Source organism: Rhamphochromis longiceps, linkage group LG2, assembly GCF_057381845.1.
Source record: "Rhamphochromis longiceps isolate RC_006_pf linkage group LG2, R_longiceps_female_GT1.1, whole genome shotgun sequence".
NCBI classification, from domain to species: domain Eukaryota; kingdom Metazoa; phylum Chordata; class Actinopteri; order Cichliformes; family Cichlidae; genus Rhamphochromis; species Rhamphochromis longiceps.
In genome coordinates, this window is record NC_140558.1 from 35,751,660 (window position 1) to 35,775,333 (window position 23,674).

Below are 23,674 nucleotides of genomic sequence, written 5' to 3' on the forward strand. Positions count from 1 at the left end.
ACTTCATTGTTACACCTGGTAGAGCAGCCACACTGATCATTTTATTAAAGATGAAAGAATTTTATCTTTAATAAAATGATAAAATGATAAAACTCAGAAAATCTCAATCTGCTTTCATAAAAATTAGTTTGCTGTACTCAAATAGTCTCTGTAGCCACCAAATTTGAATCCAATAGCCAGTAAATCTGCCACAGCTCTGCGATGCTATCGCGTCAATGTGGATGAAAGACTCCAGCAACTTGTTGAATCTATGCCACAAATAATTAATGCAATTCTGAAAGCAACAGGGGGTCCAACTTCACAGCAAGATGTAACTAATGAAGGAACTAGTGGGTGTATATTATCACTTCGACTGTTAATTCACAACTTCAGCTTATGTTTTTCATTGTAGCTGGAATCCAATATCATTAAGAAATTCATCTACACCAACCCTCAGATGCTCACGTTTGTAGAGAATTAATGCTATATTGAATCAAGTTATTGGACATGCATATGATGTCATTTTAAGTCATTTTTGATACTCTAATTCCAGCTGTTTGATAATAAAGGCAGAAAATCTGATTTTTAATTTTTTTTACATTTTAAGGCCAAATACAGTATCATCCTGCAGCTAGTCAGAACAGTGACTTCAAGGTTAACAAAGTGTCCTGATGTGAAAAGTTAGGTTGTTCTTGTGCTAAACATGTATGGGGCATTTGAATCAATAATGGTGACAAAAGCTGGGCCAACAAACACATCAACCTAATCACCTTAATCCTAGAGATCCCCAAACTCACAGTCCCTCCACCCTCTCTTTGTGTTACAGTCAGCAGATGTATCTGCAGATGTCAGCACTTGTTTATTTGTTCATTATTCATCAAAACTCATGGCTCAACATACACACCTTCTTCTTATACATTTTCAATAAGCTCACATGATAAACTATAGAAATCAAAAGCCTCTAGAATGAGGCAGTAAGGCAGTGGTGCCAGCAAATGAAGGGTAAAAGGTTCTCAAGACCTTTAAAGATACTTTTTGGATTAGGAATTCAGCCCAAATGCACCACAGAATATGTTCCAAGAAATTGGATAGTCCAAGCCAAAAAAAAAACAAAAACGTCTTTCTCCATAACATTGTTATTCTACCACTAGATTTATGGCTTAAAATGCAAAACACACCCTATCAATCACATGCTGACCTTCAGAAACTATTTATAGTGAGTGGAGGGCATGTAAGGAGTGGAGCATTTATGCAAACTAGTGGAGCTTAGGTGTAAAAAACTCATAGACCTCCATACTTGCTTTCATTCTCACAGAGCCTCCATGCGTATATGTTGTAAATGCAGCAGACGGCACTTTGGGTTTAATATGTATTCAACACAAACCCCTTTTCCTGTTGCATTTGTCCTCCAGGGTCCTTGCAGGGCGAGTACCAGAGAAGACTGTACAAGGAGCTGCTGGCTAACTACAATCGATTAGAGAGACCTGTGGTCAATGACTCAGCTCCCATCCTGGTGGAGCTGGGCCTCACACTTCTGCAGATCATAGATGTGGTGAGAAAACTGGATGTGTGTGTGTGGCATGGTATCTAGTTTGGTCATTTTAAAATAAAGAATGTGTGGAAAAATATGAAGTTTTCCAGGTGTAATTGTATGAAAACCTGAAGTGGATTTTAGTTACTTTAACGTTGACATTTTTGTATTTAGCTGAGTGTTACATTCATGGAGACTTTTCCGTGTAAGAGTTGTGGCTTTAAGGTTTGCGCTAATTTTGCAGGTGACATTAAATATTACACAATACAGGCAAGTATAAATGCAAATGTGTTCTTGTTGTGTCTGTTTGAAGCTGTAATGTGGGTATCCATGAAGTGATTGATGAATCAAACACTACATTTGGGTTAATGAAACAATTTTAAAAGCTCTGTTTTATTCTATTTATTTTCATTTTAAGGTGGCTCTATTGTGTAGTAGTTTACTTATTTGCTTGGCAAGTGAAAGGTCACTGATTAGAGTGAGGCCCACTGTGGTGACCACTTGTTGCAAGGGAGGAGCCAAAAGTAGATTACATTTTATTTTTAAAATTTTTGCAGCTCCTTCTTGCAGCTCAATTGTAGTTTTTTACCGTGCCTCAAAAGCCCTGTGATTTTCTCTACCACAGTTTCCCATGTTGTCTGGAGTATATTTAAGAGATTTTTTAGAATCTCCTTTCCTGATTGTGATTTTGAGTTTGTGTGAGATTGCTCATACAATTCTTGTTTATTAGCACACTGAATGGCTGTTACCAGCTTGTAATGCATCCCATTTGGCCAAAAGGTGCCCTCCTAAACTTTGTGGTAAGACTGTTTTCCTTGTTAATGGTTGTGTTTAAACTCAACTTGTGGTTTGTCTTACCTTCGACCAAGTTGTTCTGGTGCGTAAATCTAACCAAACCCAAATCTTACTGTATAGTTTAATTTTAAACTAGAACTCTGCCCAATACACAGTGGAGTGACCACTGTTGATGTGTCTATATAAGAGTAATAAAAATGGTAAAAGTAATTCAGTGGTTGATAATATTCGATACAGGGGAGCTTAATACACTTTAAACAGTTGCAGTTTATGAACATTATATTTTATTCCTCTTTTCTCAGGCCTGTGACCCCAAAATCAGGTTTCTACTAACTTTAATGACTTTTTAAATAGTAAATGATCTTCTCAGAGTAGCAGCAGGTTGTCACATGAAGCCTCATTAACCATCAGAAAGAATTAAAAACGTAACAGACCCGACAGAGGCTGTGTGTACATTTATCAGTCAGTCTCATCCACAGAGAGGAGACAGTTTAGGGAAGTGTTAGCATGTTACATGCACTGGTTCTGAGATTTAACTGCCATGTGTCTGCTGTCATTTGTCAGAAATGACAGATGCAACAGTTTGTGTGTGTGAGAGCGTGCACTTTCAAAAGGACGTCTTCCTTTTGAAACTGGAAACAACTGGAAATAAAGCGTTTCCAGTTGTTCTTGTTTAATCTATTTGATAATTAAGGAACCACATGTTTTTCTGATGATCTACAGTTTCTAACAGACTGAGGAAGACATTCAGACAGATTCAGAATTTTACACTAGTTTACTGTAGTAGGGCTGTAGTCTAAAACAAACAAACTTTCAGTCCTTCTAAAATCACCTTTCAGTCTGTTTTTCCACTAATTTTTGTTTCTCTTTATATGTGGTGATGCTTCTTAAATCACTGAAAAGCTTTTATGTAAAAACTGAGGACTCAGATACTTACAAGTCATTTATTTGTCAGATCAGATTGGCTCTCCTTCATAAAGGGTCTTCAGTTAAGAGTGTACAAAAGATGTGTTTGGAATTAAATTTTTTTAGACTGAATGTCAATTAACTTTTCTGCACCTCAATATGTTTCTTTTTTGACAAAGATTTTTGACTGTTCCAGACAACTTTCAGAAAAAGGCTAATCCTGTTTATTCCTCCTGTCTCTAACAGTCTGATTTCTACTATCCATGTTGTTACTGAGATACTTTGACACGTGTCACCATCTTCTGCTCTTAGTTCAGTGGTATCCTTCGTTAATAGATACTCAGATTTTGTTGAAAGTGTGTCTTTGAGCATGGCCCAGGCCCATTTATTCCATCATACGCCTTCCAAACAAAGTCAGCAAACTGAAGTGCAGTTTTTGTCCGCTGAGCTGCTTCATATGGACATAATGTCTGTCCTGCTGCTTCAAAAGTTATCAGTTTCCTAAAAAGTAATTCCTGAGAGAGGCTGTTCCAGGGCATTTTTGTTGTATAAGTAGAAGCTGCTTAAAGCTCTTGGCAGTCTCTGATGCTTTTTCAATAATGAATCTGACCATCCTCTAGTTTTTTTTTTAACTTGAGTGACGTGGACTTCATCTGTAATCAACAACCAAGGGAGCAGTCTTGACAGCAGGGTTTTGACGATGGTCTTAAGGAACTTTGTGATTTCTCATCTTGGCTTCTGGACAAGTTCATGCCACCGAGACCTGCATTGCTCCTGTTCTCCAACATCTTAGCTGGTGCTTCAAACAGCAACTGGTGTATTGTGTTCACTGAAGCTTTGGTCTGATTTTTATATGACGTGAAAATGCAAATGAACACGTATTGATAGAAACACCAAGATATTACTAGGAAATGTATACAACACTATTACTGTAACATACAGTAGAAACCCCCAAAGCTTGATTTTTGCTGCAATAATAATAATGATAGACCATAAATTAAATAAATAAATATTGCCATTCTATACATTATGGCCCTGTTTACTGTGCTGCAAGAATTTTGTCTGACATCAAATAGATATGCAAATTCAGCTTTTCAGGATATTCCGTTTTATTTTGATTGTTTCATTAAATTGTTTATAGACAAAGTTATTTACCTTTTATTTGACAAATTCAAAAAGAGGACAAAAAGCTAAAAAGATGCAGGAATTCTGCTTGGATTTCATTTAATATATATCCCCTTTTCTTTAAAGTAAGGGAGCACAGGGAGCAGGAATAGTGATGCTTGCAGAAATGCTAATTTCCACCCTGCAGCTAGAATATGAGCAACATCATTTCCAGAAATGCTATATGTACACTTTAAAAACATTTCCGAAGTTCATTATTTTATAATGTTCGTCATTCTTTGATTTCAGCATGACATGCAGTATTTTACAAGAGCTAGCATGATATTTTACATTACATCACCCCTGTTTAACAGACAGTGTTATATAAAAAAGCTTGGAAAAGTTTTAAATAGTCCTTTGCCACCATGAAGCTCTTTAACTGAGCTACACTTTATTGCAAAAAATCACTTCTAGAAGGTTTCACATAGCGTGGTTGGTTCTTTGGAAATGCAAAACAGCTGCAATGACTTGCTGATCACAAAGGCATTTTCCAGTTTATTAAATATGAATTGCTTTGGTTCTTTGCTCTTATATAAAAGAAAATCTCACTCTCTTTTTGTCTTTCTTCTACTTCTGTTTTTAGGACGAGAAGAACCAAGTGCTGATAACGAATGCCTGGCTGCAGCTGGTGAGTTAAAGTCTGAGTGGGGCACATGACCATCAACTTAATGTGCTGTAATACTTGCTTAATTGTTGTCTCTGAAAATAACAGTGCATGCTCTAAAAGTTGGAATAGTCTTACTCATTTCGGCAACTCTATTATCAGCATTATAGGTGTTTTTCAGTTACACCTAACAATTTGGCTTTTTTAACCTGCTCACCTATGAAAGCCTGCCTGGACCCAAGCACCAGATTCTCGGTCTATGGAAAAAACATTGGAGCAACCTGATGTTTAGGTTTCTAATGGTACACAACACATAGGTTGTTAACACAAAAGGCTCAAGCAGCCAGATTCAGTGTCTCTGTGTCATTGTCTTGTTGCCTTTCCCGCATATACTGTTTATATGACACAGTCGACACCCAAGTCCAAAGTCCAGGTGTATTTAAAGAAATAGAGCAGCTTTCAAAAAGCTAAGGGAAGAATTATCACTAGTTTACTGTCCCATGCTTTTTCTATTTTAAGATACAGACTTTTAATGTAGCTTGTCTGCTCCATTTACATTTTTGCTATTCAATTTCTTACATTGTGACAGGTTACAGGTTTAGCAGTGCATGAGGGTAAATTATGCCATTTTATAAAAATGCCACATAATCTATAACTGAATGAATGAGTCTATAAATATGTATGTTTCTGTCTCAGTACTGGACAGACATCTACCTGACCTGGAATCCAGAAAACTATCCCGGTGTCCAAAACCTGCGATTTCCTTCAGACCAGGTCTGGACGCCTGACATCCTTCTTTACAACAGGTCAGTTCTGACTTTGTCCACTCATTGCAGCCTTACTTTAGAAGGTTATGACCTTGATCTTTCTTAAAAAAATGTTTTTCTACTTTTCTTGTGGAGCAGTTTAACACTGTCTGTCCTTTGCTACAAATAAACTCACCTCTCAGAGCCATCTTTCCTTGCACTATGTATTTTTGACAGGAGCGAATTAAACGTGTATATAATTCTTTAGATATGCCGCCATTTTTTAAATTAAATTCCACCTTTAATCTCCACAAAACCGTGCAGATTAGTTTGAGCCAAAGTGATAAATATTCAATCAAAATGCAGCACAAACACATTAATACAAAACAGGAGGAGACAGGTTATTTTAAAAACTCTGTGGCAGTCAAGTCACTGACGATGAACGAAAGCTGATAAAAAGCAGCTGATGTCATTAAAACTGATTTTCACTATATTAAAAAAATATTAAAATGTTAAAAAATAATAGTTTTTAATGAATTTAGGAGCCGCACAAGAGCTAAGGTCAAAATCATTGTTTTCATAAACGATGTTCAACAAGCTCATTGCATTTTTGATTCAGGTCAAGCTGATGATGGTGGCTTATCCACTTCATGCTTCTGTGTAAGGCTTTCTCAGTCCAATTAGAGATGTAGGCCAGTTGTTTTCCTCCAAAACAACTAATTGCAATGCTTGAGTGAGAGATGGATGTTCAGTTTGAGACTAAAAGGAAAGGAGAAGATGAAGGGATGGATAAATTTAGTACCTCCAGCACACACATCACATGGAACATTAGGACAAAACAAAGGTCTAGGAGTATTAACCCAAATTTTAAAAGCTTAGCTTTTAGACCTGCCAGGATTACCCAACCTAATCTCTTGACTCTCACCCCTCTCTTTCCCCATGTCTGCCTTTTACCCTCCCCTACCCCTTCACCGCCGGCCCGTCTCACCATCCCTCTTTTCATTTCATTTCATTTGTGTCTCCCTCCACGTCTCTTTCATAACTCACTGTCTTACTATAATTCATTCCATTCAATCAACTCTTTCTCTCCATATTTTATCGTTCCCATCTTTCATCGAGTGCTCTTTATAAATCACTCCATCTGCTCTGTCAAAGTGTCAGCATGTTTCCTCGCCCTCCTCTCTCTGCCCGCTTGTCTTGTTTCTGAACTGGCTACACACTCCCCTAAAACTTAGGTGCTACAAATGTTATTTACCAAACACTTTGTTTTGGTGTTTTGTCTCCATATTTTTTTGTTTGACTTTTTTTGTCAAATCTAATCAAATCATAGTGAAACGTATCAGTCTGTGCAAAACAAAGGTTCTGTCCTCTTTGTTTCATGTTAAGGGTTTTCTATAAATTTGCATACTTTGTCAAAGTAAATTCTCCCTGTTGTATTTTACAAAATATATTCATAGTAACATATGTCCATTACAGCACTACTGCTAATATATTATGGCCTGAATATTTCTTTTACAGTTTTTTCAGAGCAATGGCTGAAAAAACCCCCAAAACAGACTCTAATGAGAAATCAAAATATCTGTTGAACTCGCTAAAAATGAACAGCAACATGAAGCTAAATATGAAGATCCAGTCCACAGTTGAGCATGAGGGTTTATGCACCTCATGAGGAAATATCTAAATTTACAGTTTTCAGAAATATTAATAATATAGCTACTATTACAGTTATTATTGGTAGGGTTGCTATAGTTACACTGCATGACACTGAGCTTTTACACAAATGCACAACAAACATCTGTACAAAAATTCCCACGACCTCTTCTCTTAGGGGTGCCACTTGGGCTGATGTATGCAGTCTTGGTAAATATAATAATTACATACTAAATAGTACTTATTCCATAACACTTTAACTCATAACCTAAAGTAACACTGTGAGGGACCAAGCAGCCAAGGCATAGAGGACACGGGAAAAATGTCTTCAAAATGGGTTCTCTTTATTTTAACCCTCAAAAAAAGTTCAAAAAGACAAAATTCAAAAATATAATTAGTGGGCTCATAAAAGAGGTCAACTAAATATAACTCTACAAAAAGTAATTTCCAGAAACTTATATAAACAAAGTGGACACAACTTAACTCACAAACTGACCTATAATCACAAAGTTTGACCAAACCATTTACACACAACAGGGGGGAAACAAAAACAAACACCAACACTAACTAAGCACAGAATAACTTTAAGTAAAGCTAAAACACCCCTGTTTCTGATAGCACGTGCTTGGTCCTGCTGAGCAGGCATTTTGTTCTCAGCCATACCTTTTGCCCAGACAGCAGACAGCCAACGCTCCAAACCAGGTAACTCAAAGAAAGAGAAACATAATTAATATAACAGAAAATATTTTTAGAAAAACCATACAATGCTATTATGCGTGTGCCTCATAATATCAGTGTTAGGTTTAAGTAAAATGATTAAAGAATCATATTAGTGAATAAGCAACTGCAAACCAAACTAATAAAGTGAATGAATGGACTAGTTTTACCTATGTGTGGCTGATGCCATCACAAACATATTCAACATATATATACATAACATATATACATGTAAGGCAGCACGGTGGCACAGTGGTTAGCACTGTTGCCGCACAGCAAGAAGGTCCTGAGTTCAATTCCACCATCAGGCCGGGGTCTTTCTGTGTGGAGTTTGCATGTTCTCCCCGTGTTTGCGTGGGTTCTCTCCGGGTACTCCGGCTTCCTCCCACCGTCCAAAGACATGCAGCTTGTGGGGTTAGGTTAATTGAATAATCCAAATTGCCACTAGGTGTGAATGTGAGTGTGAATGGTTGTCTGTCCCTGTGTGTTAGCCCTGCGACAGACTGGCGACCTGTCCAGGGTGTGCCCCGCCTCTCGCCCTATGACAGCTGGGATAGGCTCCAGCGCCCCCCGCGACCCTGAAAAGGATAAGTGGAAGCGAATGGATGGATATATACATGTATACAATGAATCTGCAAATATATATATAACAAAAAAACTGCTATGAGGCATATTAAATAACAGTTTGTCATTTTTACCCAGAGATCTCGTCATCCGGTTTGGGCTAATTTATCTGTGATTTATAACTTTATATAACTCTAAGAACAAAATGTATTGCACTTAATCACTCTCATTTTTATGTCAACACTGTGAAAGATGCACTTTGTGTTTTCTTTAAATGAATAATTCCATGTTACCACTGTTGGATGCTTGGTGTAGGTGTCCTCCCTACAAGTTGTAAGCTGAAGAATGAAAATAGGAAGTACTTACTAGACAAAAGCTTACCATAAATTTTTTTATTCATTTCAATTGTATTAATATTACCATAATGATGTTTAGAGGTGCTGAGATCCGATTCTGTCTAAATATGGAATGGACTGAATGGAAAGACAAAAAATGAGATAAGCCAGCTCATTTCTTTCCCAGTGTGAAATCTCATATTTCTCCGATATTGCTTTTGTTATTGTCAGCCTGTTTTGTTCACACTGCTTCACAATTATATTTTACGCATGGGTAATCTATACAGTGAGCCATGGATTTATCATCCAGAAGATATCTGTGCATTCCTGCCTGGGGAAAATAGTTTTTTATCCTCCATCTTTGCAATAGTTTCAGTCTTTAATTAGCACATTTCATCTTCCAGTTCAATAATTACAGTGGGTCTAATGACTTGCTTTTCATCAACTGGCCTCATGAAAACACAAACCAAACTTTAATTAACAGATGAGACCGTTAAGATATTTCTCTTCTACTGAGACTTCTACTTTACTTCTACTATGGCTTCTCTGAAAAAAACCAAAACTTTTCTGTTAATTCACAAAATACTAAGTTTTAAAAAGACACTTTATTTTCTGTTTCATGCTTTGTCTTTTACTTGTTTCGTTTTAGTACGCCAGGTTTTGGATGAAGCCTTTATAAATGCTGAAACACTGAGAATGATTCAGACCTTTGATGGTGCAGATAAAATAATAGTCGTTATAGTTATACCATTGTGACATTTTTCAAAGCCACCCAGTGGCAGGGCTGTTCTGGTTGCTGAGCATATGTTTGACATCTCTGATATAAAGTAAATAGAACTATAACGGGCCGAATATTTGAGCTGTTAACTTTTCTCTCATTAGAGGAAACAGAAAGCTGCAACGATGAACATAACAGACGTCAAATTCAGGTAGGACAAAGACTGAATTGCAGTTATGGCAGAAAACGTAAACATACAGCACACAACATTGTGACAGGCCATATGAATTAATAGAGAAGTAATCAAATAAATGGATGTGAACTTTTTTTTCCTGGACGGATAGCTGAGTTGAATGAATAGACAGATGGCTGGATTTAATGATGTTTCTCTGATCCATTAAAATTAATGAAGTTTTGAATGAAAGAAAAGAGTCAATGTCTTTACTGCCCAGGAGCATGTTTTCAAAATTCACGATGGTTTATAATAAGGTTTATAAGAAACCTAAAAAAACCCAATTCTGTCATCTATTATTTTTTCACAAATCGCTGAAGTGGTGACAGGATAAGTAACAATAAGGTGCGGCGTTATTAGTATATGTATTCATGCCTATGAGGCTGTGCAAGTTCCTAAAATGCTTATGATGACAACATGTTTAAACTTACATTACAGACAACATATTATATGCAAAACCAAAGAAATTATCAGATACCACTGTGTAACATTACAAGTCTTCTTCCGTCCTGTTTGCTTCTGTATTTTATGATTTGAAGCTGAATTAAGTTTATAAGTAATCTATTTAATGTCACTTTGCACTCTGCTTCTATTCTGTCCATTTGCTAACCACGAAGCCTCGAGGCTGTCAAACAGAAAGCCTCAAGTCATGATGCCCTGAGGCTGCTTAATAGAGGGCTGTATCTCTGGAATATGACATAATGGACATGGACAGATTGGTCTGTACTTCATGCAGTCATTCTGAGTCTGAGGCACTGACCTTGTGTAATTCTCAACTATGCTTGACTAAAAGCTTCAGAAAAGCTTTGGGGAAGGTGTTAGCTGTTTCCTCTGGAGAAATACACATTCTGTATCTCTATTTTATTCTTATCTTTCTCAGATTTCTTTTTTAAAAAAAGCTTCAGACTAATCATTTAAGATACATAAGATTATATTTGACATAATTTTATATAAACATGTTTACCGTTTGTACATTTCTTGTGCTGCATTTAGAATTTGTTCACTCTGTATGGCCTTTTTTCTGCCTCACATCCAAAAGACTTCCTTCTTTTTATTATTGAGAGTCAGGTGTTGAGTTAGTGAGAATAAAGCCGGGTGAGTCATGTCCCATGGTGCAGAGACCTGTCACTGCCACCATTGTCACTGTCGGTCAGTCTCCGTTTCCCCCTTGCTGCACTCTGACATATCCACAGCGCCCTTTTGCCAGCCTGTATGTGTGTATGTGAGCGTGACAGCTTCTCCTTCTCCCAGGGATATCACGTGTCCAACTGTATGCTGTTTTAATAATTCTAATCTTTACATGGCAAAATGTTGGTTACTCCATTATTAAGGGTTTCAGAAACTTCAAATATGCTCACAAATGTTTAACTGTAAGGTCTGGTAGATCTTTGATGTTACTTGTGCATCGTGGAAGAGCCATGTAATGATGCTTTAAATTAATAATTCCATGTGACCACTGATGAAAGCACTGTGGAGGTATAAGATAAAGAAATGCAACAAAAACTATAATCAAGCTGAAGGGGTAGGCAAGTGTCTTAAGTAAAAATTGAAAAATTGCGATTAGACAAGTGTGTACCTTCTGGCATCTACTCACACACACACACTTCAGGACATCGTCTACTGTGATGTGTGTAAGCGCTGATTGCAAGAAAGCTTGCACATCCAGATAAAGTAAGGCCAAAGCTTGAATAATTCATTGCGTGTCTCCACCTTGGCCAACCCCACACATCCCTTCCTGAGTACCTGCAGGATCCACAGCTAATAGCGACGCACACAGCAGAGACATAAAATATAACACTTGACCCTCCAGAGAAAAGGTCAATCACTCAATCTGAGAAGAAGCAGGTACAAAGAAAAAGGAGCCATCTACAAACTTTGGTTAAAATGCAGGCCACGTTTTTTTGTTAAGTCTCAATACTGCTGTGGGGTATTTCAGACACGCTGATGTTATCACTCTCATTGGGGATTGAAGTGTGTGTGTGTGTGTGTGTGCCTATTGCTTTATTTTTTGTTTGCATTTTACTGCATTGTGTGTGCCTGTATACTGTGCATTTATGTACAGATCTATATGTGGCTTTTTAAGCTGTTTGGAGTGTGAACTAAAACAATATAGCTCACAACAATTAATACACAATGTGTCTAATAGTTTGCACATGTGTATTTTCATGTAATAAATACACTTATTAATCAAAATGTGTTATTATTTAAAAACTACAGTACAATAAAGCATTTGCTCCTTTGCCAGTCATATTGTCCACAGCATCAGTGGTCTGTTCCTTTTTTCTGCAGTGTTTTTTGCAGGGCTTATTTTTTGGGCTATTGCTGTATACTTTTTACCAGCACTGTCTGCTCCTTCAGGTTCAGTCCTCTGATCAAAACTTCTGTTTTGTATTCACACTCTTGCAGACCTTTCTTTCAGGAAGCTGAAATTTGAAGCAATATGAGAAACTCTCACTCTCTCACTCTTTTTGTTGCAGACTTTTGTGTGTTTTTGTATTGTCTTGTTAATTTTGTTGTTTTGGTAGCTCATAAAAGAAGATTTCTTCCCCTTTATTTGATAGAGCAGCAAGAGTGAACAGGGAAAGACATGGAGCAAACTCAAACACTGTCTGCTGCATGGTCACCTGCTCAACCTTAATTGATATATTTTACTGAATTTTTTGTATTCACTGGTCTAAGCTGACTCATTTTTTCACTTCTATCCAAATGCCGTATTGAAGAAGGATCTAAATTGCTTTCTTCCAGCCAGCTGCTACACTCAGAATTTAGTTTGCTTTATGACTTTTGCCATATACTGTTAATTCTCTAAAAGTTCAGGTTTTGCCTCTGGCACTTTATTAAGGACTTCCCATTCTAACCAACACCAGAGGAGCTTTTCTTTAATATTTAATTAGAGTTCAAGTGGAGTACCAGAGCTGTAGTACAATCAAGGTTATGCACATGCATTTTCTTTACTGTAAGCATCTATCTCTAAGTGCTAGCACTCTTCGACTTGCAGATGTAACGTCAAATTATTTATTTGTTTTTGGTACATTACAGCGAATATTGTCAGTGAAACAGATCCAATAATTTTTATGTGTTTCATATTTTGCTCAAACTGGCGTTTAATCATTGCAACAGTTAGTGAGTTACAAAAAACACAAAAAGGATCACCTACTCTGTTTTGGTTTTGCAATTACATATTTAGCGTTTAACAGTTTTCATCAAGGTGTATAGTTGCAGGCAGGTTGAGGGCTCAGTAGATATATCACTCAACAACTCCCTGCTGCCACTGCAGTCACTGCAGACTATACATGAAATACGTCATCTCCCCATTTTGAAGCTTCAGTGTTAGCATCTTGGCTGCTATCATGCTATAATGGGGCATGATAATTGCATTAAAATGCTCCGACCAAACGTAGGTGGTAGCTCTTGGCTACATCACCCCCTATCTGTGCATGCACCTGTCCCTTAAAGCAGCCTTGCCTCAACTTAAAGCGTTGATAAATTGTAACGGGTTAGTTTTACATAAGCTATGTACCCTTGTAAAATTATTAGCTATAAAGATCAGTTGCTAAGCATGATCGTTTCTGTGCTAAAGATTGTTATTTTATTATCTAGTCCATACAGATTGACTCATGACCTAGTCTCAAAAAGTCACTAAAAGAAATGCAGTTTTTGGCACTTGGCTTCAGTTTTCAGACTGAAAATGCTGGCACAAAATGCAAACAATATTAACTGTATCAGGTATCAGCCCCATGGTAGACTGGTGCCCTCTCTCAGGTGTAAACCCTTCTTTTGAACAGAGACAGGCATTGTGCAATTTGCTATTTCTGAGAGCACAGCAAAGCTTCAGGGCGACTGTGAAGAGTAGGAACTGCTACAAGAATAAAAACACACAAATAAAGGCACATTGGCACCACGTTTGCTGCAAATAAACAGATGTGACAGAAATACCTTCTTGTTACTTTTTCCATCAGCGCTTGCATTCCCCAACAAGATAATTTTATCATGTGGCAATGAATGAATGCTTTAAAAGTACTGTCCTCTGCTTTCTTCCCAGTGCGGATGAAAGGTTTGATGCCACGTTTCACACCAACGTGCTGGTGAATGCGTCGGGTAACTGCCAGTATATTCCCCCTGGCATCTTGAAGAGCACCTGTTACATCGACGTGCGTTGGTTTCCCTTCGATGTGCAGAAGTGCGATTTGAAGTTTGGCTCATGGACACACAACGGCTGGCTTCTGGACCTCCAGATGCTCGATGTGGACACATCCACTTATATACCAAATGGAGAGTGGGATCTTGTGGGTAAGAGGGCTTCTTTAATCAGAACATTGCAGAACTTTGCAATAAGAAAGGCTGCTTAATTCAATCTGTCACCAGAGAGTGAGGTGTTACATCAGGTTTTCTTAAATCAATATTTCGAATCTCTTTTATGTAAATAAAAAGCTAAAATACTCAGACATAAGCAGATGTTATACATTATATACATGCACACTGCCTGTTAATAGACTGACATGAGGCCAAAAAAATGAGCTATAATGAATAGACTGGAAATGGAAGAAGTTTTGGAAGACCTCTCGAGGTTTTCAAGCTGGGACAGAGTAGAAGGAAATCCCAGTTCCAGGGCTCTGGGGTTTAGGTTAGTTTGAAATGGGTGTGAGACAGAACCAGATGGCATGCAAGAGAAACAGTTTGACACTTTGACATGAGTGTAGCCAAGCCATATGTGAGTGGAGCTAATCACTTCCCTAGAGCTGAACCTTAAGGTGAGAAAATTCTAAAATTCAGGAAAACCATGGCCTACCTACTTTCTACTTTTTTATTTTGCCAAACATTTAAATACAGAGTGAAAATAATGAGGTTGAAATACAATTTTATTTGAGAAGGGACTGTATAAAATATTAACATAAATGCTGGCATTCAATGCATTGTACCAGAGTTAGCCTAAGCTAATTTGCAATCCCATTGGCAGGTCGCATGGTCACATGGTGTTTGGGTTTACATGGTAACAAACATTTAAATGAAGTTTGCTCTTTAGTCCACAGAAACAGATCTGCATTTGTGTCCTTCAGGTGTGCCGGCCAAGCGTAATGAGTTGTACTATGAGTGCTGTAAGGAGCCCTACCCTGATGTGACGTTTACAGTCACCATGCGCCGCAGGACTTTGTATTATGGACTAAATCTGCTCATCCCCTGTGTGCTGATCTCTGGCTTGGCCCTGCTGGTCTTCCTTTTACCTGCAGACTCAGGAGAAAAGATTTCTCTGGGTGAGAGGGGCATGCTGAACACACGTTAGCTTACTGCAGATATGTATTGGTGCATATGTGAATAAGTAACAAAAAAGAAGAATTGATATAGAATATTGGTCGAGTAAAATAAAACAAACAACAAAGGGGGTGTATTGTTTAGACATTCTTTAAGTTTTTAAATAAAGGAGAGTGTTCAAACTAATAAGAATGCAAACACCCTGCACAGTACATCAAAACTTCAAGGTGCCCTCACATGCATTACAAGCATATTTGTCCACAATGAATGTTGTAATGAATTCATGCATTTAAAGACACTTAAAAAAAAATCACTGAATGCATTCTGTCCGTGCAGAGCATTGATGAATAGCTACCTGTCTGTGAGCAATCAGCAGCTACAAAGTAGGGGAGTTTTGAAGCTGTAACCTACCTTGAACATGTCAGAGAGGGCACCATCTGACAAATGGTTGTAGTCACGAGAACATAACTGATTACATACATAAGTAATTACAAGAATAATTTCATACACCAGTGACCCTGATTGCATCATTATGTATATGCTCATGTTCTCTCTCACTGTGTCTCTCTTGGTTTCTGTCTCAAGGCATCACTGTGCTGCTTTCGCTAACTGTCTTCATGCTTCTGGTAGCTGAGATCATGCCTGCAACGTCAGACTCTGTCCCCCTCATTGGTGGGTTATATTTCTGTGTCTGTGTGAGTACATGTAACATGTTTAAGCGTGCGTGAATGTTGAATCAGGGGGAGCAAATGAGATTGGTATGCCTTAGAAGATAAAGCATACCAATGATTTTGTTTAGCTTTACCTGATACTTATGTCACGGCGGGGTGCGCCGGTGTGTTTTTGAAACAGGACCCAAAAGCAGATGTGGACGAGGTGTTGCAGGTTTAAACAGAAAGCGATCCTTTATTTGGATGATTGCAGGAGTAAACCAGGAAACCAAAGTAAACTGACAAGACACTAAGAAACAAAATACTAAACAGTACTGAGACCAAAACCTAAACTATGACTGTGGTGGAAAATAACAAGCAAAGACCATGACTAATAATACATAACAGACAAAAAATCGTAACTAAGACTGAGGTCAAATAAACAGAACCAGGCTAGAACTAGGGCAGAATAAACAGACGACCCGACAATGGCATGAAGAAAACAAAAGGCTTAAATACAGACATGAGGTGAATCAGGGGAAGTGGAAACATATGGGGAAACAGCTGACAGCCATAAACCTAATGACAGGACCAGGAGAGAAAAGCTAAATACAATTAACAGAGAACACATGACATTGTCAGAATAAAACAGGAAATACTAAAACTAAACATGACAACACAACTCAACAGACCCAACACGTGATGAATAAATACCAAACCCCAAAACATAGAAAACCCAGGAACAATAACCAATAACTGCCTAAACTAAAGGCAAAATAGGAAATAACACAAAAACTAATAACATATCAAAAAATACAAAGAAAACTCAGAGTGCTGGGTCGGAGACCCAGCCTGTGACAACTTACTGATTATACCTCTTTGTCAAAACTTTATTATGGCTTCTGAAAAATGAGTGACAGCAGCAATAACAGGATAACTTATATTCACCTGCCACTTTATTAGTTACAACTTGTTGGTACTACTTCCGATTCATCTCAAAGGCGCTCTATTGGATTGAGATCTGGTGGCTGTGGAGTACATTGTCATGTTAAAGAAACCAGTTTCAGATTATTTCAGCTTTGTGTGCTGGAAGCAGGCAGAAGATGAGAACATTTTGTTCATAAAAGGAATGGACTCTATGTTCACTTGGTACTAAAGAGCCCACAGTGTGCCACCACCATCACCACCACCTAGAACAGGGTGGATCCATACTTTCATGGCAGTTATGCAAAATTCTTGCCCTGCTGTCCAAATATATATATATATATATATATATAAATAAATAAAAAAAATATATATATATGTGTACCTCGTCAATCTGGAATCGTCATGGAAGGACAGGCCCCTGCACGGTATGTACCACCGGCAGATAGAGGAGGTGGCTGATATCCAGAAATCCTACCAGTGGCTGGACAAAGCTGGACTGAAAGACAGCACAGAGGCACTAATCATGGCAGCACAAGAACAAGCTCTGAGCACAAGATCCATAGAGGCTGGGGTCTATCACACCAGGCAAGACCCCAGGTGCAGGCTGTGTAAAGATGCCCCAGAGACAATCCAGCACATAACAGCAGGGTGCAAGATGCTAGCAGGCAAGGCATACATGGAACGCCATAACCAAGTGGCCGGCATAGGGTACAGGAACATCTGTGCCGAGTATAACCTGGAAGTCCCGAGGTCAAAATGGGAGATGCCCCCAAGGGTGGTGGAGAATGACCGAGCTAAGATCCTGTGGGACTTCCAGATACAGACGGACAAAATGGTGGTGGCTTAGATAAATAAATAAATAAGTAAATAAATAAATAAATAAATATATATATATATATATATATATATATATATAGCGTAGTGGTTAAACTACACGCCTTTGGAACAGAGGATCGCAAGTTCGATTCCTGCCTGGGGCGTCTGTATCCAGTAAGGGTCCTAAGGCTAGACCCCCTATGCTAAGCAAGCCTACCGCAGACATGAGCGAGACAGATAAATATGAAGGCATGCCGGCTCGGACGTCGCCCGGATCAACAAGGTCCGCGTCAGGTGTTGAGGAACCAGGGCACCCTGACGAAAAGTGGGCTACTGGAACAAGAAGGCATCGGTGGGCAAGGGACGAAAACAGGGCGTTGTTGGAATGCTACTACGCAAGTAACCCCGGCGGAAGGGGCTACATGAATAGGATGAGGGACCTATGGATTCTTCGATACCCAACATCCACAATGACAGCGAAACAACTAGTAGCTCAGTGTTCCAACATTCGAAAGAAGGGACTGCTCTCACAGCTAGAGATTGACGAGGTACAACACAAATGCTACGGCAAGGAGGAGTCAGGACGCCAGGTCAGGGGGGAGATATCATCACCCCCACCCGAGATTGGGTACATAGCCCCAAGTGCGATAGGAGAAGGATCGTTGAGTGCGAGAGGAACTGACCTGAAAAATAGGATCATGGCCAAGCTTGAAACCTGGATCCCCCGTAGCCGGTTACCAAGATTACGTGAAGTACCCTCAGAAGGTCTGCTAGATGATGTTAATGCAGCACTACGGGCAATACCTACAACCACGATTACCGACACTAACAAGCTGATCTACAATACGGCAGCAGTGATCAGTGAGATGCTTGGCTACAAGTTGAACAGCCACAAGGGGCAGTACCCTCCATGGAGAAGGAGGCTAGAGGGCAAGATCAAAGTAGCACGGAGGGAGGTTAGCCAACTAACAGAGTTGCAGAAAGGTGCGACAAATAAGGTGCCTAAGAAATACAGCAAGCTGTCCATACCTGAGGCCTTGGAAACTGCCAAGCAAAGACTCACAGCCTTGGCCAGCCGCTTGAGGAGGTACACCAGAGAGATAGAAGGCAGGAGAATAAACCAGCTGTTCTCCACAGAACCAGCAAAGGTGTACTCTCAGTGGCAAGGGAACAATAAGAGAACAGCACCACCAAGGCTGGAAACGGAGCAATACTGGAAGAGCATATGGGAGAAGGATGCAACCCATAACGGCAATGCTCAGTGGCTAGTGGATCTGAGGGCAGACCACAGCGACCTCCCTGAACAGGGTCCAGTAACCATCACAGTGGCAGATATCCAAGAAAGGGTCTCCAGTATGAAGAGTTGGACAGCACCAGGGCCCGACATGGTTCACGCCTACTGGCTGAAGAAGCTGACTGCACTCCACGAGCGTCTGGCAGCACAAATGAACCAGCTGCTAGTTAACGAGAGACACCCGGAATGGCTAACCGAAGGTCGGACGGTCCTGATCCCCAAGGACCCCAAGAAGGGACCGGTCCCCTCCAACTACCGACCAATAACCTGCCTCAGTACTACATGGAAGCTCCTGTCAGGCATCATATCGGCTAAGATGAACAGGCACATGGGTCAACACATGAGCGGGACACAGAAAGGAATTGGCAAGAATACCAGAGGTGCAAAACACCAGCTACTGGTAGACAGAACAATCAGCCGAGACTGCAAGACCAGACTGACCAACCTGTGCACTGCCTGGATTGATTACAAGAAGGCCTATGACTCAATGCCCCACAGCTGGATACTGGAATGCCTAGAATTGTACAAGATCAATGGGACCCTAAGAGCCTTCATCAGGAACTCAATGGGGATGTGGCGTACAACACTAGAGGCCAACTCCAAGCCCATAGCACAAGTTACCATCAAGTGCGGGATCTACCAAGGAGATGCTCTGTCCCCACTGCTGTTCTGCATAGGCCTGAACCCCCTCAGTGAGATCATTAACAAGACTGGCTACGGATACCGACTACGGAACGGAGCAGTTGTCAGCCACCTCCTGTACATGGATGACATCAAGCTGTATGCCAAGAGTGAACGAGACATCGATTCACTGATCCACACTACCAGGCTATACAGCAATGACATTGGAATGTCGTTCGGACTGGAGAAGTGTAGTCGGATGGTATCAAAGAGAGGGAAGGTAGTCAGAACTGAGGGGATTGAACTACCAGAAGGCAACATTGCAGACATAGAGGACAGTTACAAGTACCTGGGGATCCCGCAGGCAAATGGGAACCATGAAGAGGCCGCTAGAAAGGCTGCAACCACCAAGTACCTGCAGAGGGTCAGGCAAGTCCTGAGGAGTCAGCTGAATGGTAAGAACAAGATCCGGGCCATCAACACATACGCCCTGCCCGTGATCAGGTACCCTGCTGGGGTAATAGGCTGGCCAAAGGAGGAGATAGAAGCCACTGACATAAAGACAAGAAAGCTCCTGACCATGCATGGAGGGTTTCACCCCAAGTCCAGCACCCTGAGGCTGTACGCTAAGCGGAAGGAAGGGGGCCGGGGACTGGTGAGTGTCAGCACCACAGTCCAGGATGAGACAAGGAACATCCAAGAATACATTGGGAAGATGGCCCCAACTGACCGAGTGCTCAGTGAATACCTCAGGCAGCAGAAACCCAAGAAAGAGGAGGGAGACGAGGAACCATCATGGAAGGACAGGCCCCTGCACGGTATGTACCACCGGCAGATAGAGGAGGTGGCTGATATCCAGAAATCCTACCAGTGGCTGGACAAAGCTGGACTGAAAGACAGCACAGAGGCACTAATCATGGCAGCACAAGAACAAGCTCTGAGTACAAGATCCATAGAGGCTGGGGTCTATCACACCAGGCAAGACCCCAGGTGCAGGCTGTGTAAAGATGCCCCAGAGACAATCCAGCACATAACAGCAGGGTGCAAGATGCTAGCAGGCAAGGCATACATGGAACGCCATAACCAAGTGGCCGGCATAGTGTACAGGAACATCTGTGCCGAGTATAACCTAGAAGTCCCGAGGTCAAAATGGGAGATGCCCCCAAGGGTGGTGGAGAATGACCGAGCTAAGATCCTGTGGGACTTCCAGATACAGACGGACAAAATGGTGGTGGCTAACCAACCGGACATAGTGGTGGTAGACAAACAGAAGAAGACGGCCGTAGTGATCGATGTAGCGGTTCCGAATGACAGCAATATCAGGAAGAAGGAACACGAGAAGCTGGAGAAATACCAAGGGCTCAGAGAAGAGCTCGAGAGGATGTGGAGGGTGAAGGTAACGGTGGTCCCCGTGGTAATCGGAGCACTAGGTGCGGTGACTCCCAAGCTAGGCGAGTGGCTCCAGCAGATCCCGGGAATAACATCGGAGATCTCTGTCCAGAAGAGCGCAGTCCTGGGAACAGCTAAGATACTGCGCAGGACCCTCAAGCTCCCAGGCCTCTGGTAGAGGACCCGAGCTTGAAGGATAAACCGCCCGCAGGGGCGTGCTGGGTGTTTTTATATATATATATATATATATATATATATATATATATATGTATATATATATATATCTGAGTTACTGTAGCTGTCAGGGCATGAGTCTTTTATTACTCGCCAGCCGTTAATCACAACATAGGTGTGCTAATTTCTTGTTTGGCTTAGTTCATTTTAATTGTGTTTTGATTAATTCGCAATTTAGTTTGTTCTGTCTCAAAAAACAATGTGGTTTGGGTCCACTTACCGTATTTCTGGAATTATTGTACATCTTGTGTTTTTCTATTGATTCTACCTCCGTATAGATATACACTTTCTAATAGCAGCCTAATTTCGTGCTCCACTTCTACTATAACCTTCTTTTCTGTCCTTTTCTTTTCTTTTTTTTTTTCTTTTCTTTTCTTTTCTTTTCCTTTCTTTTCTTTTCTTTTCTTTAAGGCCCTAACCTCTTCTCTTTTATCTTTAAAAAAAAAAAATCCTAACAAATAATAATGAAACTCCACCTACACACTTATCCTACCCCCTCCTCTACTGCTTCCTGATAAGAGTCTCTCTCTCTCGCCTCTGTTTTTGGGTTTATTTACCTTTGTTCTCTGTTTTGTTGCACTGTTTTGCACTGCTTTTATTCACCCAGCTTCAGTTCAAATGTGCATCTCTTCCCTTTAGCACAATAGTGTGTTGTAGATTGAGGAGAATTGCTTTCCTTTCATGATAGAGTGTGAAATCAGCCTAGTTTATTCAGTCTTGTCTGTTTCTAAATGCTAGTAATTATGAGCATCTAATAATAAAATGAGGAGTAAGTGGGAAAAAAACATGCCACAAGTAATAAAATGATTGATCTCATACATAACTCTGGGGAAAAAACAATTAAGCCTTGTTGATTTTCTTTTGTGTGTGTGTGTGTTTGTGTGTACTAAACAGCTCAGTACTTTGCCAGCACCATGATGATTGTGGGAATGTCTGTGGTGGTTACAGTTATAGTCTTACAATTTCACCACCATGACCCTCACGGCGGGAAGATGCCTAAGTGGGTGAGTGACTGAAGCTTATATTAAAAGATAATCATCATGTTTGTGTTTGAATGAATATGTTAACGGTGCCTATGTGTTGATTTTCCCCTTTCTTCTTTCAGATCCGTGTGGTTCTGTTAAATTGGTGTGCCTGGTTTCTCCGTATGAAACAACCTGGCGATGAGCGCAAGCGGCCGGGTTACAAATATCGTCACACCTCCCACCACCACTCCAGCACCAGCTCCATAGAGATGGGAACAGTACCAAGCCTTACTGTGCCGATGTCACAGACGTCCTGCCCACCCTCAGGCACCTCCAATGGTTCCATGAGTCTCTACTTTGGCAGTTACCATCCTATAGAAAGCCCACACTGTCCACCTTCTAGTGACTCTGGGGTAACGCTTGGGGGACGTGCCCACAGCTCCCCCAGTGATGAGGCAGAGCCACATGTCAGCAGTGGTGTTGTAGGCCTGGGGATGGGAGTGGGCCTCCCCCCACCAGAGATCCAGCGTATTTTGGAGGAGGTGTCGTACATAGCTCAGAGGTTCCGGGACCAGGATGAGGCTGAGGCGATCTGCAGTGAGTGGAAGTTTGCAGCCGCAGTAGTGGACCGGCTGTGTCTAGTGGCGTTTTCTCTCTTCTCAATCATTTGTACCTTCACAATCCTGTTGTCTGCACCCAACTTCATAGAGGCTGTTTCTAAAGACTTCACATAACTGGTTACAACAGGAGAGAAGGAATGAAGAAGGTGTAACAGGGAGAGAGAGAGTGTAAGAGTGAGGACAGTGGAGAGGGCATAAATGTACGTGGTCCCAAACCAACCAAATCTACTGAATAGGAGGCGAGCTTCAAAATGTGGTGCAAATAAATGCAAAAGCACCTGCATCATGCTACATCATAAAGGTCAGGAAAAATTCTTTTTATTCTTTCTGTCTTGATATAAGAAATAGATTGATAGATTTTCTTTAAAAGGAAAAAAATATAACCAAATAAACAAACAAAAATACTCAGAACACAGAAAAGCAGTGAGAAAGCAGAGGACAGCATTGCATACGGTTTTTTTTTACATTAAGTAAGTGGAAGACAACTGTCTTTACCCTGAAACTAGTGTAAACATCATTTCTGTCCATTAAAATCACCTCTCCAATGATACAAACTCCACCACAGTCCTCTTTGTTAAATATTATTCTCCTGTCCACTTGCACCACCTCAGTCTGAGTTCATACACCCGTTGTTTACCTTTTAAGCTAATAAGGAAGTCACACATTACTTCTGATAATGTAAATCCTTGTAAAAATGTTTAGTGTAGTTACTGAAATGAGATGTTTCACTGTGAATCTTAATGTTTTCTTGTCCGCGTAGATCAACAGAGCACTGAACAAAACTTTATTGCTTTATTGTTCTTTATTCATCAGTTTAGGAACTTCTCACTTTGTCTCGCCTCTTCATTTCGAACTATAGAATCTGTAACATAATAAGAGCTGTTTGGGACAGTGAAAAATAATGTTTATGAAATATCCAGTGTATTGTATTGACAGCACTGTGTTGACTGGTATTTATGGTTGTTGA

General features: G+C 40.2%; 1 protein-coding gene across 1 annotated transcript in view; it reads left to right on the plus strand.

Moving 5' to 3' along the window:
- The window catches only part of LOC146677778 (neuronal acetylcholine receptor subunit alpha-7-like), a 37,485-nt gene extending 14,341 nt beyond the window's left edge, over positions 1-23,144 (plus strand). The window contains exons 2-9 of the mRNA XM_085426209.1: positions 1,392-1,531; positions 4,959-5,003; positions 5,676-5,785; positions 13,984-14,231; positions 14,999-15,193; positions 15,777-15,863; positions 22,017-22,126; positions 22,228-23,144. Coding sequence (XP_085282335.1) covers positions 1,392-1,531; positions 4,959-5,003; positions 5,676-5,785; positions 13,984-14,231; positions 14,999-15,193; positions 15,777-15,863; positions 22,017-22,126; positions 22,228-22,821 — 1,529 coding nt within the window. The 3' untranslated portion in view covers positions 22,822-23,144. The remainder of the gene's footprint in view (positions 1-1,391; positions 1,532-4,958; positions 5,004-5,675; positions 5,786-13,983; positions 14,232-14,998; positions 15,194-15,776; positions 15,864-22,016; positions 22,127-22,227) is intronic.
- Positions 23,145-23,674: the final 530 nt, after the last annotated feature.